General features: G+C 40.9%; 1 protein-coding gene across 2 annotated transcripts; it reads left to right on the top strand.

Moving 5' to 3' along the window:
• Window positions 1-616: 616 nt before the first annotated feature.
• CYP7A1 (cytochrome P450 family 7 subfamily A member 1) lies at window positions 617-12,204 on the top strand. 2 transcript variants are annotated; one of them, XM_010970675.3, is made up of 7 exons: window positions 617-936; window positions 3,770-3,886; window positions 5,428-5,668; window positions 6,461-7,038; window positions 8,511-8,641; window positions 10,008-10,183; window positions 10,769-12,204. In XM_010970675.3, exons 2-7 carry the CDS (start codon window positions 3,807-3,809, stop codon window positions 11,066-11,068), a joined length of 1,506 nt encoding a protein of 501 aa, XP_010968977.1. In that variant the 5' UTR covers window positions 617-936; window positions 3,770-3,806; the 3' UTR covers window positions 11,069-12,204. The 2 variants fall into 2 exon arrangements, with proteins under 2 accessions (XP_010968977.1, XP_074211029.1); XM_074354928.1 differs by having other exon boundaries at window positions 617-1,003.
• The last annotated feature ends 1,052 nt before the right edge of the window (window positions 12,205-13,256 follow it).

Genomic DNA, 13,256 nt, shown 5'->3' with positions numbered 1-13,256 from the left:
CGAGGTTTTGTACCGATCGAGGTCACCCACGTGCCACCGCCGAGTTGGTGTGACTTGTGAATTCAGGAAGAGAACTGCTTTGGCTCCGGAGTGTGACCATACTCACAGCTCATTTTATTTCAGGCGGCCACCCTGCCGGGTGAGCTCTGTGAAGCAGGCTTGCAGCATTTCTTAACCAGCAGGTTACATAAGCCATGGCTTCACTTGTGCTTTCTGCTCTCTGTTCCTCTGGTTTGCGTTTCCGTGTTTTGCACACATCTGTTCATGGGGATGGAGTGTTGGACTTGGTCCTATATTCTCTGAGGTCCAGAACAGTCTTTCCTCTGCACGTCAGTGTGTTCCCGCTGCTGCTCTCCAAGTAAAGAGGGAACTGGCAGGCCGTGGATGGATCAGATCGCTTAGACAAGCTCGTTCCACGCCAGACCTTCTGGCGACAAAACACACTCCTTCCTGCATCAGGGCGTTGACTCTAGGTCCTGCTGCCGTGGAAACCCCACAGGCCAGAGCTCACTGCCTCCTCGTTTACCACTGTGTTCCCAGCGTTGACACAGTGCCTGATACACAGTAGGTGCTTAGCATGTGTGGGTGGGTGGGGGGAGGAGGGATGACACTTCACAGTTTGAAACATAGCAGAGAATGAAAAAAGCACCAAACAGCTTTCCAACTCAGCTAGCGTGTATTTATTTCCCGACCCTCTGATCGCTGTGCTGAACACATGGAAATGTCATAAAATCCGCACAGGAAACTCTATGCACTTGATTCATCGGAAAGCCTTGTAGGAATTTCCTTTCAGCCTATTAATAGTTTTGACAACTGTAACAAGCGTCTGAATCCCCACTCCCCAGAGCGGAGGCAGCGCATCGGGGGTGTGACAAATGCCTGGGAGGACACGTGACAGCAGGAAGAAGTGACATCCTCGGGAGGAAGACAAAAACCGTATGTAAATGAGGAAAATACGGATGCTCAAGCCTCTGCTTTTCCTCAGCCCGCAACAGAAAAGCGTGTGTGTGTGTTTCCTGGGCTTCTGTTGTATAGCAGAGAGGCTGTGGGTGGGGGAGGGAGACCGGGGTGCAGAGCGGAGGGCACGGCTGTGTTTGGAAGCAGCCTGTGGTGTTCTGAGACGCCGTGGGGTGGGGGCCAAGCTCCAGGACGTTTTCCTGGACTTGAGAATGTACTTCTTCACCATCTTGAAAACCTTTTAAGTTTGACAAAATTATAGAGTCACAGGAGGTTGCAGATAGCTCCTAGTGGTGCCAGGTGTTTGTTCGTTTGCTTTCACTGAGAGGGGACACCAAAGGGTTAACTTGTTTGGTTATCAGGTTGGCGTTTTCTCCGACTGTGGCATCCTACTCTGACAGACACGTGAAGGTTCAGCTTTTCAGGAATCATGGAGAAAATAGAAGTAGTGATTCAAGAAGCCCACCAGTCTAGATACATGTAATGTGCACAAAGCCCTAGAAAAACCCTAAATGGATGGAGAAATCTATGCACTGCCATCCAGTGATTGGTATTAATTATGATCACGAATCATCCATGAGAAAACATTCGTGGTCTCTGTGTAAGGAGGCAAAAAAGCATGAAATAAAGCAATGGATTCTATAGTCAAAAGCTGGAAACAAACCAAACGTCCACCAGTAGGGAATCAGTTAATTAAATTATAGTACTAAATTCAGTCAGTGGAAAACTATATACACATGAAAAATGAAGAGCTCTAACCTATAATGAAAAAGAATATGAAAAGAAATATATATGGAATATATACATGTATATGTATGACTGAAACATTATGCTGTACACTGGAAATTGACACATTGTAAACGGACTATATATTTCAATAAAAAAAGGAAAAAAATAAAGCAGTTGATGTAAAAAAAAATGAAGATCTCTATGCAGATACACATCTAATACCTATATATGTATTGTCATAGGAAGTACACACAGGACAGTGCCCATTTTTTAGTGCTATAAAAAAAGCAAAGTCTTTGCTAGAACCCCATCTTTGCATGTGTGTTTCTGTGTGACTCACCGACTACCTCCGTGTCGTCAAGTGCAGAGGTCATTTCTTTGTCATCTTCCTTGGCCTCAGAGTAGCATGTGATGCAGATAATCTCTCATCTTTCTTCAGCTGCATCCTCCTCTTCCCGTAACACCGTGGTTTCCTGCTTTTCGCCCTGGTTCTTCCTCACCCACCTCCTCTGCACCTGCTCTCTGATGCTTCTCAAGAAGTGGGCTTCTCTGAGGCTGGATGTTGGACACTATTCTTTCTTTGGGCTCTATTGTCTCCCTAGGTGATCTTATAAGGTCTGTGGGCTTTAAATGCCATCCAAATGCCGATGACTTGAGATTTCTATTTCCGCCCCTGACTTTTCTCCCTAGCTTTGGACTCAGGTTCAATTCTTGATCTGACAGCATGGCGGTCTGCATAGCTGAAGACAGCATTTTGATCTGTTGCCTTCCAAAGTCTCTCTCCCTACTCCTTATATCTGAATTAGCTCTTGCCAACCATTTGGTCTTACGTCTTAGCCAAATTTCCCCTTCTTCACTCTGATCTGATCTATTCTGCCTCCTTCTTGTTCTTAGATACCCCAAATTCATCCTTATCTCAGAACTTCTGCATTTGGTGCTCTCTCTTCCTGGAGTTTTCTCTTCCTTCTGGTTTCTACTTGGCTAATCTCTTTTTGTCATTCAGATCTTAAATGTCACCTCCTACCTCCTCGGAGAGCCCTTCCCTGGTCACCATATCTTCAGTCTCCTTCATCCCCCAATAGCTCTCCACACCTTGTTTTCTTTTATTCATGAGTCATATATTATTATCTGCCTCTCTACTGAAATAGTGTCTTCATTAGAGTGGGGAATCTGTCCATCCTATTCATGCTTGTACACAGAATACCTTCTTTGAAGAGTTCTTGGCACAAAATGGTGCTCAGTTACTAAGTGTGCATAGAAATAAAGTTTGGAAGGTTACATACCAAAGAGTTAACAGTTGTTACTTCTGAGTGGGGAACACTAGAGGAGATAAATTATGAACTGGCTTTCACTTTTAATGAAGGTATGTTTCAGTTGGTCTTAAACTATTTGAAATTGTATTCCTTTAACAACTAGAAAAGTTAGTAAACATTTTCAATTAGAAAAAAAATGGCTGATAAAGTTTTGATGCTTTAAAATAAACTGTTTATTTGGAAGATGCATTTACGCCGGTTTCTTTCTTGAGGATGTTAGGTAAGTAACATGTTACTATATATAGTAAAATATCTATGATTTTGTAAAAGCTCTGAAAGAAGCAGCAGAAACATTTCACCAAGTTCTCTTTCCTTTGAACTTGACCGCTGTATCACTCACCAATCGTTCAAACTGATTTCTTCTTGAAAAGGTAGCAAGATGAAATCGTTAGCTTAATGATAACTTATGCATATTTTTCTTTAAATTGTTATATTTTGCGTCTCTACTTGGTATGTTCATCCTGAACAGGTTTATTTACTCTTTTAATAAACATACTACATTTGTAATATTAGCTGTCATTCCAAGGTCTGAATGTTAAGTCAACATATGTGTGAGGGACCTTCACCTGATCAATTATTGCAGGTCTCTGATTGTTTTGGAATCTCTTCTGACAACTGTGGACTTAGTTCAAGGCCAGTTTTTGTTTTTTTTTTTTTTTTCTAATAGAATGGGTAATTGTTTGCTTTGGTCACTCAAGTCAGGCATCTCACTGTATATAAGACGTCTAGCTGGAGTCTGTGTTGTGACTTCCTTGCCTTTCTCACCACAGACTCTCCTCCTCGGAATTTTGGCATTAGTTTTGCAAAATGATGAGCATGTCTCTGATCTGGGGGATTGTTACAGCCGTGTGCTGTTGTTTATGGCTTATTCTTGGCATGAGGAGAAGGTAAGGAAAGTTTTATCTTTAAATTGCTTTTCTGTCCATTCATTGAACGTTCTTTTACCTTCATTATTATACAGTAAGTTTGGTTTTCTGTGCTAAATTTTTCTTAAATGTTCTTCCTTAATTCTTTTAAAATTAAACAATTTAAAATTTAATTTAAATTTATGGTAATGGTATGTAATCGGTATGTGAGTGGTAATGCAAAAATGTTCACACTTGCCAAATGTAAGTGACAGAAATTCCATAAGCCCTCTGTGTGTTTATGTGTACGTACAGAGTCCAGGTTAGTAAGAATACAGATGGTGAGTGGGATGTAAAATTCCTCTCGTGGGGATTAAACAGATGTTCTGACTACATGCACGTTCTGTTTTCAGCTCGGTCCCCTGCGTTGTACAGACTCAGCCTAAGTTAGACAGGGGCACAGAAATTGCACTCATCATTCTACTCCTCTTTTGTTTCTTATTAATGATCATCCACCCTGGTGAACTGGGGAATAGCTAAATGTATGGGACATCCTTTTTGTATGTATCACTTATGATTGGTTCAAGAATACAAGAAATGCAAGTAGCATCAGATACAGAGCCATAGTTTAACTTCTGATTGGCTCAGAGTATTGGGGGGTGGGGTGGTATGTAAATATTCTCTGCTGTGTCAGTCTGCTGATGCTAGAATTACTCACAGCATACCTCCAGCCATGTAGATTGCTACGTATTGTCCACCTTTTACAGGTATTTTTGTCCTTTTATGGTATCTTTTTAGGCCTGATAGTTTCTAGTCTTAATCAAACTACTTACCTGCAAACTATAAAAATAAAAATAATTATTTTATGTTATATTCTTCTACCAAGAGGGATGGTGGTGTACATTGGAAAATAAACATTATATTCTTAAATAAAAACATTTAAAACAGCAGGAAAGAGCATTGAATTATGATAGATGATCCTGTCAATACTTACCTGGCTCGGTTTTGCTTTGTCGTATGCTAATTTCTCAGAGACTCCCCCCACCCCCCGCCCCGCTTCAGCTGTCATCACAGAATAGTAGCAGATTTCAACTAGGAAGATTTTGAAAACTTCAATTCTGCAATCCTTTCCGTTATTCAGTATCCTGTATCTTTAAAGAAAACAATCAGATGAAACATTTTGAGAGACTTAGGCAAATGATGCTTAGAAAAAACATAAACACTAGAACGTGGTGTCCTCTCTACACTGAGAGGGAAAACCTCGCTGGCCCCGTAGTCCCTTTCACCCTCATCACTGGGAAGAGTGCAGAGCGCAGATTAGACATCCGGTAAGTTTCTGCTGAAGGCGTGCGTGGATGGATGGATGGATGGATGGATGGATGGATGGGGTTAGTTATTTCCACCAGTATCTCACGTTAATTTAACTCATTATTTTAGTAGGGAGCAAGGCCCCCCACCAACAACGAAAAAGTACCTATACCCTGTAGAACTTTGAAGTTCAAAGTCGCTGGTAAAATATTTAAAGCCTGGTATAAATCAAAAGCAATGTGCAGCTTTCCGTAGCTACCATCTGTGTCTTACAGGCAAGTGGGTGAACCGCCTCTGGAGAATGGGTGGGTCCCGTACCTGGGCTGCGCGCTGCAGTTTGGGGCCAACCCCCTCGAGTTCCTCAGAGCCAATCAGAGGAAACACGGTCACGTGTTCACCTGCAAACTCATGGGAAACTACGTCCACTTCATCACCAACCCCTTGTCGTACCACAAGGTGTTGTGCCATGGAAAGTACTTAGACTGGAAAAAATTTCACTTCACTGCTTCTGCAAAGGTAACCAGCTTTGCATTGATAAGCCTTTGGTCTGTTTATGTTCTTCCTGTCAATCTATTTAATCATTCTGATGCACTTAAATTTGAAGTGAGACATGTTACAGAGGGTTACCCTCACAGGGAGATTCTTACAAACGCAATAAATCAAATTAGACATACTTTCTTGGAACTAATGTTTTGAAAAAGCCGAAATAGATATAAGACCGGTACAAACTCACTCACGTGAGTGATTTCTACACAATCCCCAGGGCACACGCGGCCGCTGGAAACTTAACATTGAACAAGTGTTTGGTTTCGTGAAGGAATTGACATTTTGGCATCACTTAGATGAGATCTAAGAGGCTCTTGTACAGAGAAAACAGTGAATTCATATTCACTTAGTCTCTGCAAAGAAATATTAGACACGGTTTCTGCTACTAAGTAGCTTAAAGTCTGGTTAAGATACATGTACATAGAATATAAAGGAGACCTAATGATCTAGAAACATTCTTGATTAGAACCAAACTCGTGTGCAAATAAATGCAGATGCAAGAGAAAAATAAGATACAGAAGACTAGAGTGGCTGTGAGGGAAGTTTCACCAAACACCTGGGACTTAAACTTGGCCTTGAAGAGCATGATTTGGCCATTTATTTGTAAAGTGCTATGAAATTGTATGTGGGAAGGCCGATTTCCCTTTTTTTTTTTTTTTGGTAACAAGGAGAGAGTTACGAAAGCATCTGATCTGTGTTTCAGCCATTTATGAGTCTTGAGTCAGGCTTACTTTATTTTTTCACACGTTCGTTTACTGTCAGGCATTTGGGCACAGAAGCATTGACCCGAGTGATGGAAACACCACAGACAACATAAGTAAAACCATCATCAAAACCCTGCAGGGCGAGGCCTTGGGCTCCCTCACAGAAACCATGATGGAGAACCTCCAGCTTGTCCTGAGAGCCCGGCTGGTCCCCGAACCCAAGGCGGCGGCCTGGGCGACGGAGGGGATGTATTCCTTCTGCTACCGAGTGATGTTCGAAGCCGGGTATTTCACACTCTTTGGCAGAGATCTTACAGGGCAGGATGCCCAAAAAGCACTTATTCTAAATACCCTCGACAACTTCAAGCAGTTTGACAAAATCTTCCCGGCCCTGGTAGCAGGCTTCCCCATTCACGTGTTCAAGACGGGACGCCACGCCCGGGAGAAACTGGCGGAGGGCTTGAGGCTGCAGAAACTCAGGAGGAGAGACCACATCTCGGAACTGGTCAGGTTTCTGAATGACATGCTCTCTACCCGGGATGACACGGAGAAGGCCAAGTCGCTCCTCGCTGTCCTCTGGGCATCGCAAGCAAACACGATTCCGGCGACCTTCTGGAGCTTATTTCAGATGATTAGGTAATTAGCGACTTTGTCATGTGTTTATGTTGGTTGAAAGCAGAAGTTCAACTATTTTAACTTAAAAAAAAAAAAGACTTGTGGTACCTTCTCATGCTGTTAATCAAGAAGGTGGCACTCACCCTTGTAAGTGTATTGGCTCATCCAATCCTCCAAAAACATGAGCATCTCTGACTGGTAAATGCATCTTACGGCAGCAGAGACACCCCAGGGAGAGGCTTGTGTTGGTCCAGGGTCAGTGCAGGCTGCCTGCACCCAGAGCCCTCGCTCTTAACCCCAGGCTGTTCTTCATGACGCCTCCTTACATCCACGAATTTGGTCTTAATAATCATAAAAATACACTTGCGTGATTACTGGTGTCCAGTGAGAAGGGCAGTGCCTGTACCTTACTCACTGGTGCATCGACTGTTTTCACTCAACTAGTAATTCATGTGTATTTGACCAACTCTGATAGCTACGAATCCGTCATAATACATTATTATTGATGGAAGTTAGCCTGGTTTTGCCTTTTAAAACTGTGTATACCAAAAAACCTACGTGCAACATATATTTTGCATAACGTGATTTCTTTCCAATGTGTTAATCTTTGGGGAATTTGACCTTCAAATGGCTCTTATTTCAGTTGAATTGGGTGTTTAGCATCCCATAGACACAAAGTTACTATTCCATAGGATTGGGAATGCCAAGGTTCCATTGATGGCTAATAACTTTGTGTCTTTAATATAAAAAATATTTTTAAAGAATTTTAGATACAAACAATCATTGCAATTCTGTCACAAATGTTAAATGTCTTCCAAAGTTTTTACTTAAGAAAGCTCCGTCTGGAATAAAGTCACATATGTACAGTAAGGTTACAGCATAGATTTTATACCATGTAGGCGACAGCAGCCACTGTATGACAGTCACATAGACACTTACCAGTCAAACGTTTCTGAGACTCAATTTACTGTGATGTGTTACAGGTTACATCACCATGGCCCTGAGGACCCGGTACACATAAGGCACTGAAATGAAGTCGCATTCATGTCACAAGTCAAAGTGTTAGAACAATTATCATATAAATAGAAAAGCTGTGCTACGTGACATCCTGGTGTGGATTTTAAGAGTATATTTAAATTTCCTTTGGCAATTTAGCCAGTACTACAGAATTGTTATTTTAAATGCAATTTTCCTTCTCCATTGCCATGCATTTGACTAATTTGACCATTTAATCCTTAATAGAATCATTTATTTAAAAGTCTGACCAAAGTCTTACTTCTATGTAGCAAGACCCTGTGAAGGCAACGATTCTTGCTAATATCCAAGGACTTAAACACAACTACAAAACAGAGTAAAAAATAAACAGGAGCGCCCCTTCCCCAACTTCTGCGGATCCTGACTGTCTAGTTAAAAGAAGGGGAAAATGCAGGCCTTTTGGTAGAGAAAAGAACTTACTTTCTGTACATCTTTTTTTTTCCCTTAACCTTTAACAGGAACCCTGAAGCCATGAAAGCAGCTACTGAAGAAATAAACAAGACACTAGAGAACGCTGATCAAAAAGTTAGCGTAGAAGGCAATCCAATTTATCTGAATCAAGCACAGCTGGATGCCATGCCTGTGCTAGGTGTGTTGGCTGTGTTCCGTCTCACTAACTGGGCCCCATCCATAGGAATCCTCAGTGCATGCCTTGCACTTACCTGTTGTAGGCATTATACTGGGAGTGTTGTCCTGTGTGACCCTCCAGCTGTCCTGGGACCCGGGACGATGACCATCTCTGTATAACAAGGGAGGAAACTGGTTACTGCTTGTTTCGAGGTTAGGTTCCTGCCTGGGATGGAATGGTGGAAGCAATGGCAGTGTTAATGTGGGACGCTTGACTGATACGCTCAGCCACCTCTCTGCAGTACCCCGCGCTGCCTGCTTCCTTCCTGCACTTGCCACTAACTCTATTGTTAATGGGAGCGCACTTTCATGAAATAAAAGGGGGAAGGTACCATCGTGAAACCGCAATTAGCTGCGTGGGTGGGGTGATCGGAAGGTTATTACATTTAAAAATGATTTGCTTCTCTGTATTTTATAGAAATCCTGAAGTACTCTGTTTATATAGTAAGAAAGGGTTCCCTTTTTGTTTTTGTGATGTTTCTCTAGAGGAAAGAAGCCAACACGTGCTTTCAGGGACAGTGTGTCCTAGTGGGAGGGACCAGGAGGCAAGAGACACAGGGTCCACTGGGGGGCGCTGCCCTGCCCTGGAGACCGCGGACATGTCCCTTCACTTTTGGGGGGCTTATTTTCTCATTTGTGAAAAAGATGCTGAAGTGCCATGCTTTTACACACAATCATGTGCTGAGCACCTAAACCATGACAGTTAAAAGGACAGAGGGTGGAAGGTCAGGAAGCAACTTCTCAGTTTATATTTTAGCTTTTGTCAGCATGTTCCTTTTGTGCCTTTAGGTCCCTACCAGAATGCAGGGAATTATCTTACACCAGAGATCGTAATGCTAAAAATGGGTTCCTGCAAACCCTGAAGTGGAGCTGCATTAAACATCTGGAAAATTATTTCTAAATAAAAGCGTTAGTAGTATATGAACTGATAAACTCGAAAGTGATAAACTTTGAATAATTCACATATCTGAGTTTTCCCAGTCATATTTGATGTCTAGCATCATGTCGAAACAAGATTACCTTTCCTTAAAATGTTGGAAGTCTAGTTCCCATTGATGACAAAGAAGATTCCGTCTTTATCAGAAGATTCTTAACTCAGATTATCAGATTAAAAATACATTAAGACATAACTGAATCATTGATCACAGCGTCATGGTCACAGAAAAGAGTCTGGGAAATTTTTATCTGGCCAGCTACCCATAGTCTGCTCAGCTTTGTGTTAGAGGCTGCTAGAAATATGTCAGACTCTGCATTATGTGGCCTTTAAATACTTTCTTCTCTCTTCTTCCTCCCTCCCTCGTCTCCTTCCGTCCTTTAAAAATCTTTAGACAGTATCATCAAGGAGTCTCTGAGGCTTTCCAGTGCGTCCCTCAACATCCGGACAGCTAAGGAAGGTTTCACTCTGCACCTCCAGGACGGTTCCTACAACATCCGCAAAGATGACATCATAGCTCTTTATCCGCAGTTAATGCATTTAGATCCAGAAATCTACCCAGACCCTTTGGTAAGTGACTGTTCATCAAAGCTCAGTATCCAGGTGACATCGACCCATATTGAAATAGAGAGGAAATTTACCACCACAGAATTGATTTGATCATTGAAACCACAGGATTGCCTCCTTTATTAGGTGAAAAATTCATATGTTTTGGAAAATTTGGACGATGGCTTGAATTTTTAATCTTTACTCCTGGTGTTTGTTATCACATAATCTCTACTAGATTTTATCTGCAATTGTGATAACACCATTGCTGCTTCTCTTCTTCCTAAAAAGATTCTGCTCCCAAATCCAGGAAATTAGAGGCTGGTGTACTGACTCCTCTCGTTTCTGATCTGAATCCTTCTGTCTAGTTCTGCCAATCAGAGGGAGGAACTAGTCACCCAGGCAGGACGGGACGCATAAAGCTTTCCCATCCCCATCAGTTCTCCTTAAGTTCGTTCCTCATCACTTTCTGATTCAAGGTGGGGTATTTGCTAAATTACAAAAAGACTGGATTAAAAAAAAAATTATTCTGGAGCTTCCAGGTTAAGAAAAAGATAAATTCCTTTAAAATTAGCTTATAAATTTATTTTCTCTGTATCTTTGCTGCAGACTTTTAAATATGATCGCTATCTTGATGAAAACGGGAAGACAAAGACGGCCTTCTATAGTAACGGACTCAAGTTAAAATACTACTATATGCCCTTTGGGTCAGGGGCTACAATATGTCCTGGAAGATTATTTGCTGTCCAGGAAATCAAGCAATTTTTGATTCTGATGCTTTCCTATTTTGAACTGGAGCTTGTGGAGAGCCAAGTCAAATGTCCCCCTTTGGACCAGTCCCGTGCCGGCTTGGGCATTTTGCCACCATTAAATGACATTGAGTTTAAATATAAACTCAAGCAGCTGTGACTGCGTGGTTGGAAGAAGAGGACACCTGATGATGTAACAAGATGGAGAATGCCGTCACTCATCTGTCCCTCCGGACAGTGGCGTTTAGCGGGGGTGGACGGGATGCAGCAGGTGCAGTTCTGTTCACCAACACTCGCGTGTCACTTTTAACATTTTGGTGATGGTTTCCAGATGCTATTTCAGGATGTGCAAGTGAAAACAACTACTTTCCAGAAGCATGATAATTTGTTTTCATTTGAATAAGGTAGTGAATGTTCATTGAGCCAGGGACCGAACTTCATTATTTTCAGAGGAAAAATCTTCTTCCCCACCCCTCCCAGCCCCCTAGAATGAAGATGTTCCAATTGGCAGAAGTTTTTTTTTTTTTCCTAAGGAAACAGCTTTACTTCTATAAAAACCACCCAATAGTTATTAAAACATTCACGTTTTAGTGAAACTGCATGACTTTTTGACCAGATATGGAGTGCACATATATATTATAAAGGACATTTTAAAGGACTGTATCATGCCTTTTAATAAAAAGAAAATGTTTCTCAGCTTTCCCTATACCCAGTATTCAACGCTTTTAAAATGACGAACTTGATGTTCTGAAAACATTAAAGATGGTTTTAGCATTTTCCCTTTGTTTTAATTTATTTTTGCTGGAAACTCTAATGTCTATGTCAGGTTTCAACCATCTTGTCTATACCTTCACCATATTAATTGGAAGGTTTTTTCCAGAAAAGGCAGTTTTTCCGATATTACTAAACACGCACCTATGAAAAGAATGTAGCTCTCATGTGATATATTTTAAAATTAAAACTGGATGAAAATGGCCATCTAAAAGCTTTGGATACGTGTCCATTAAATGTGTCTTGGCATTGTATTTTATTTAAATACTTATCTTTAAATGACTTGTAGTTGGAAGAAAAATAAGGCTATACGGTAGTGTTTAACTACTGTGCACAACAGTTAGGTAGAATATTTTAAATATTGAGTTATCAGCTATAATATTGTTATTGCTATTTCTCTATGTATTTATATAAATTATATTTAACTTTTTCCTTGTACTACAAATATTAAGAATATATTGCAATATTTGATAATGTTGAAATGATTCACCTTTCAGAAATAAAAGTATGAATTTTTGTTTTAAATTTTTAAATATTCCCCATGTTTAAACCATTCACCTACAGATAAACTGCAACAATTTTGCTCATTATTCATCTCTTAGAAGAAGTTTAGAAAAAGCAACATAATTATTCACTCAAAAATCTCCACACTTCATAAAATTCTTTAAAGATTTTGTCTTGCTATTTAATATTATCATGAAATTATCTCCTATGTAAGTTATTTTTCATATCAAGAAAATGAAACTCAGCTCAAGATTAACAAAATTCTATTTTATGGAAAATTGTTTTAAACTAAATTTCCAGTGTGGTTTCCTAATGTATCATACTGTGGAGCTATTGTGGGTTCCAGACCGCCCCAATAAAGCAAGTCACATGAAGTTTTTGGTTTCCCAGTGCATATAAAAGTTATGTTTTTACACTATATTTTAGTTTGTTTAGTGTGCAATAGCATTATATCTAAAAAACAGTACATATCTTAATTAAAAAATACTTTATTGCTAAAAAGTGCTAACCATCATCTGATAGCCTCAAAATTGGAGTCAGTCCTCCCAAACCTGCCACTGCTTGATCCACTCAGTTTATATGTTCTAAATTCTTTGCTGTCACTTCAACAATCTTCACAGCATCTTCATCAGGAGTAGATTGCTTCTCAAGGTACCACTTCGCTCAGTCGTAAGATCTCCTCATCCATTCAGGTCTCCTCACAACACCACTGCCGTTAGGTCCCATCCTCAGGCCCCTCTGCTAACCTAGTTCTCCTGCTGTTCCTACCACGTCTGCAGTCACTGCCTCCACGGAGGTCTTGAACCCCTCGGAGCCACCTGTCGGGGCTGGGAGTCAACTATTCCCAAGCATCTCTTCTGTTAATACTGGTATTTTTTACCTCTTCCCATGAATCATGAATGTTCTCAATGGCAATCTAGAACAATGAACCCTTTCCAGGAGATTTTCCACTGACTTTGCCCAGATCCAGCAGAGGAACCCCTGTCTATGGCAGATGAAGCCTTATGACATATGTATTTCTTAAATAATAAGACCAGAAAGTCAAAATTACTCCTTGGCCCATGGGCCTCAGA

This window comes from Camelus bactrianus, chromosome 29 (genome assembly GCF_048773025.1).
Source record: "Camelus bactrianus isolate YW-2024 breed Bactrian camel chromosome 29, ASM4877302v1, whole genome shotgun sequence".
In the NCBI taxonomy this organism is placed as follows: Eukaryota; Metazoa; Chordata; class Mammalia; order Artiodactyla; family Camelidae; genus Camelus; species Camelus bactrianus.
The sequence above is the reverse complement of the archived record's forward strand: the minus strand, read 5'-3'. Positions and strand labels throughout refer to the sequence as shown.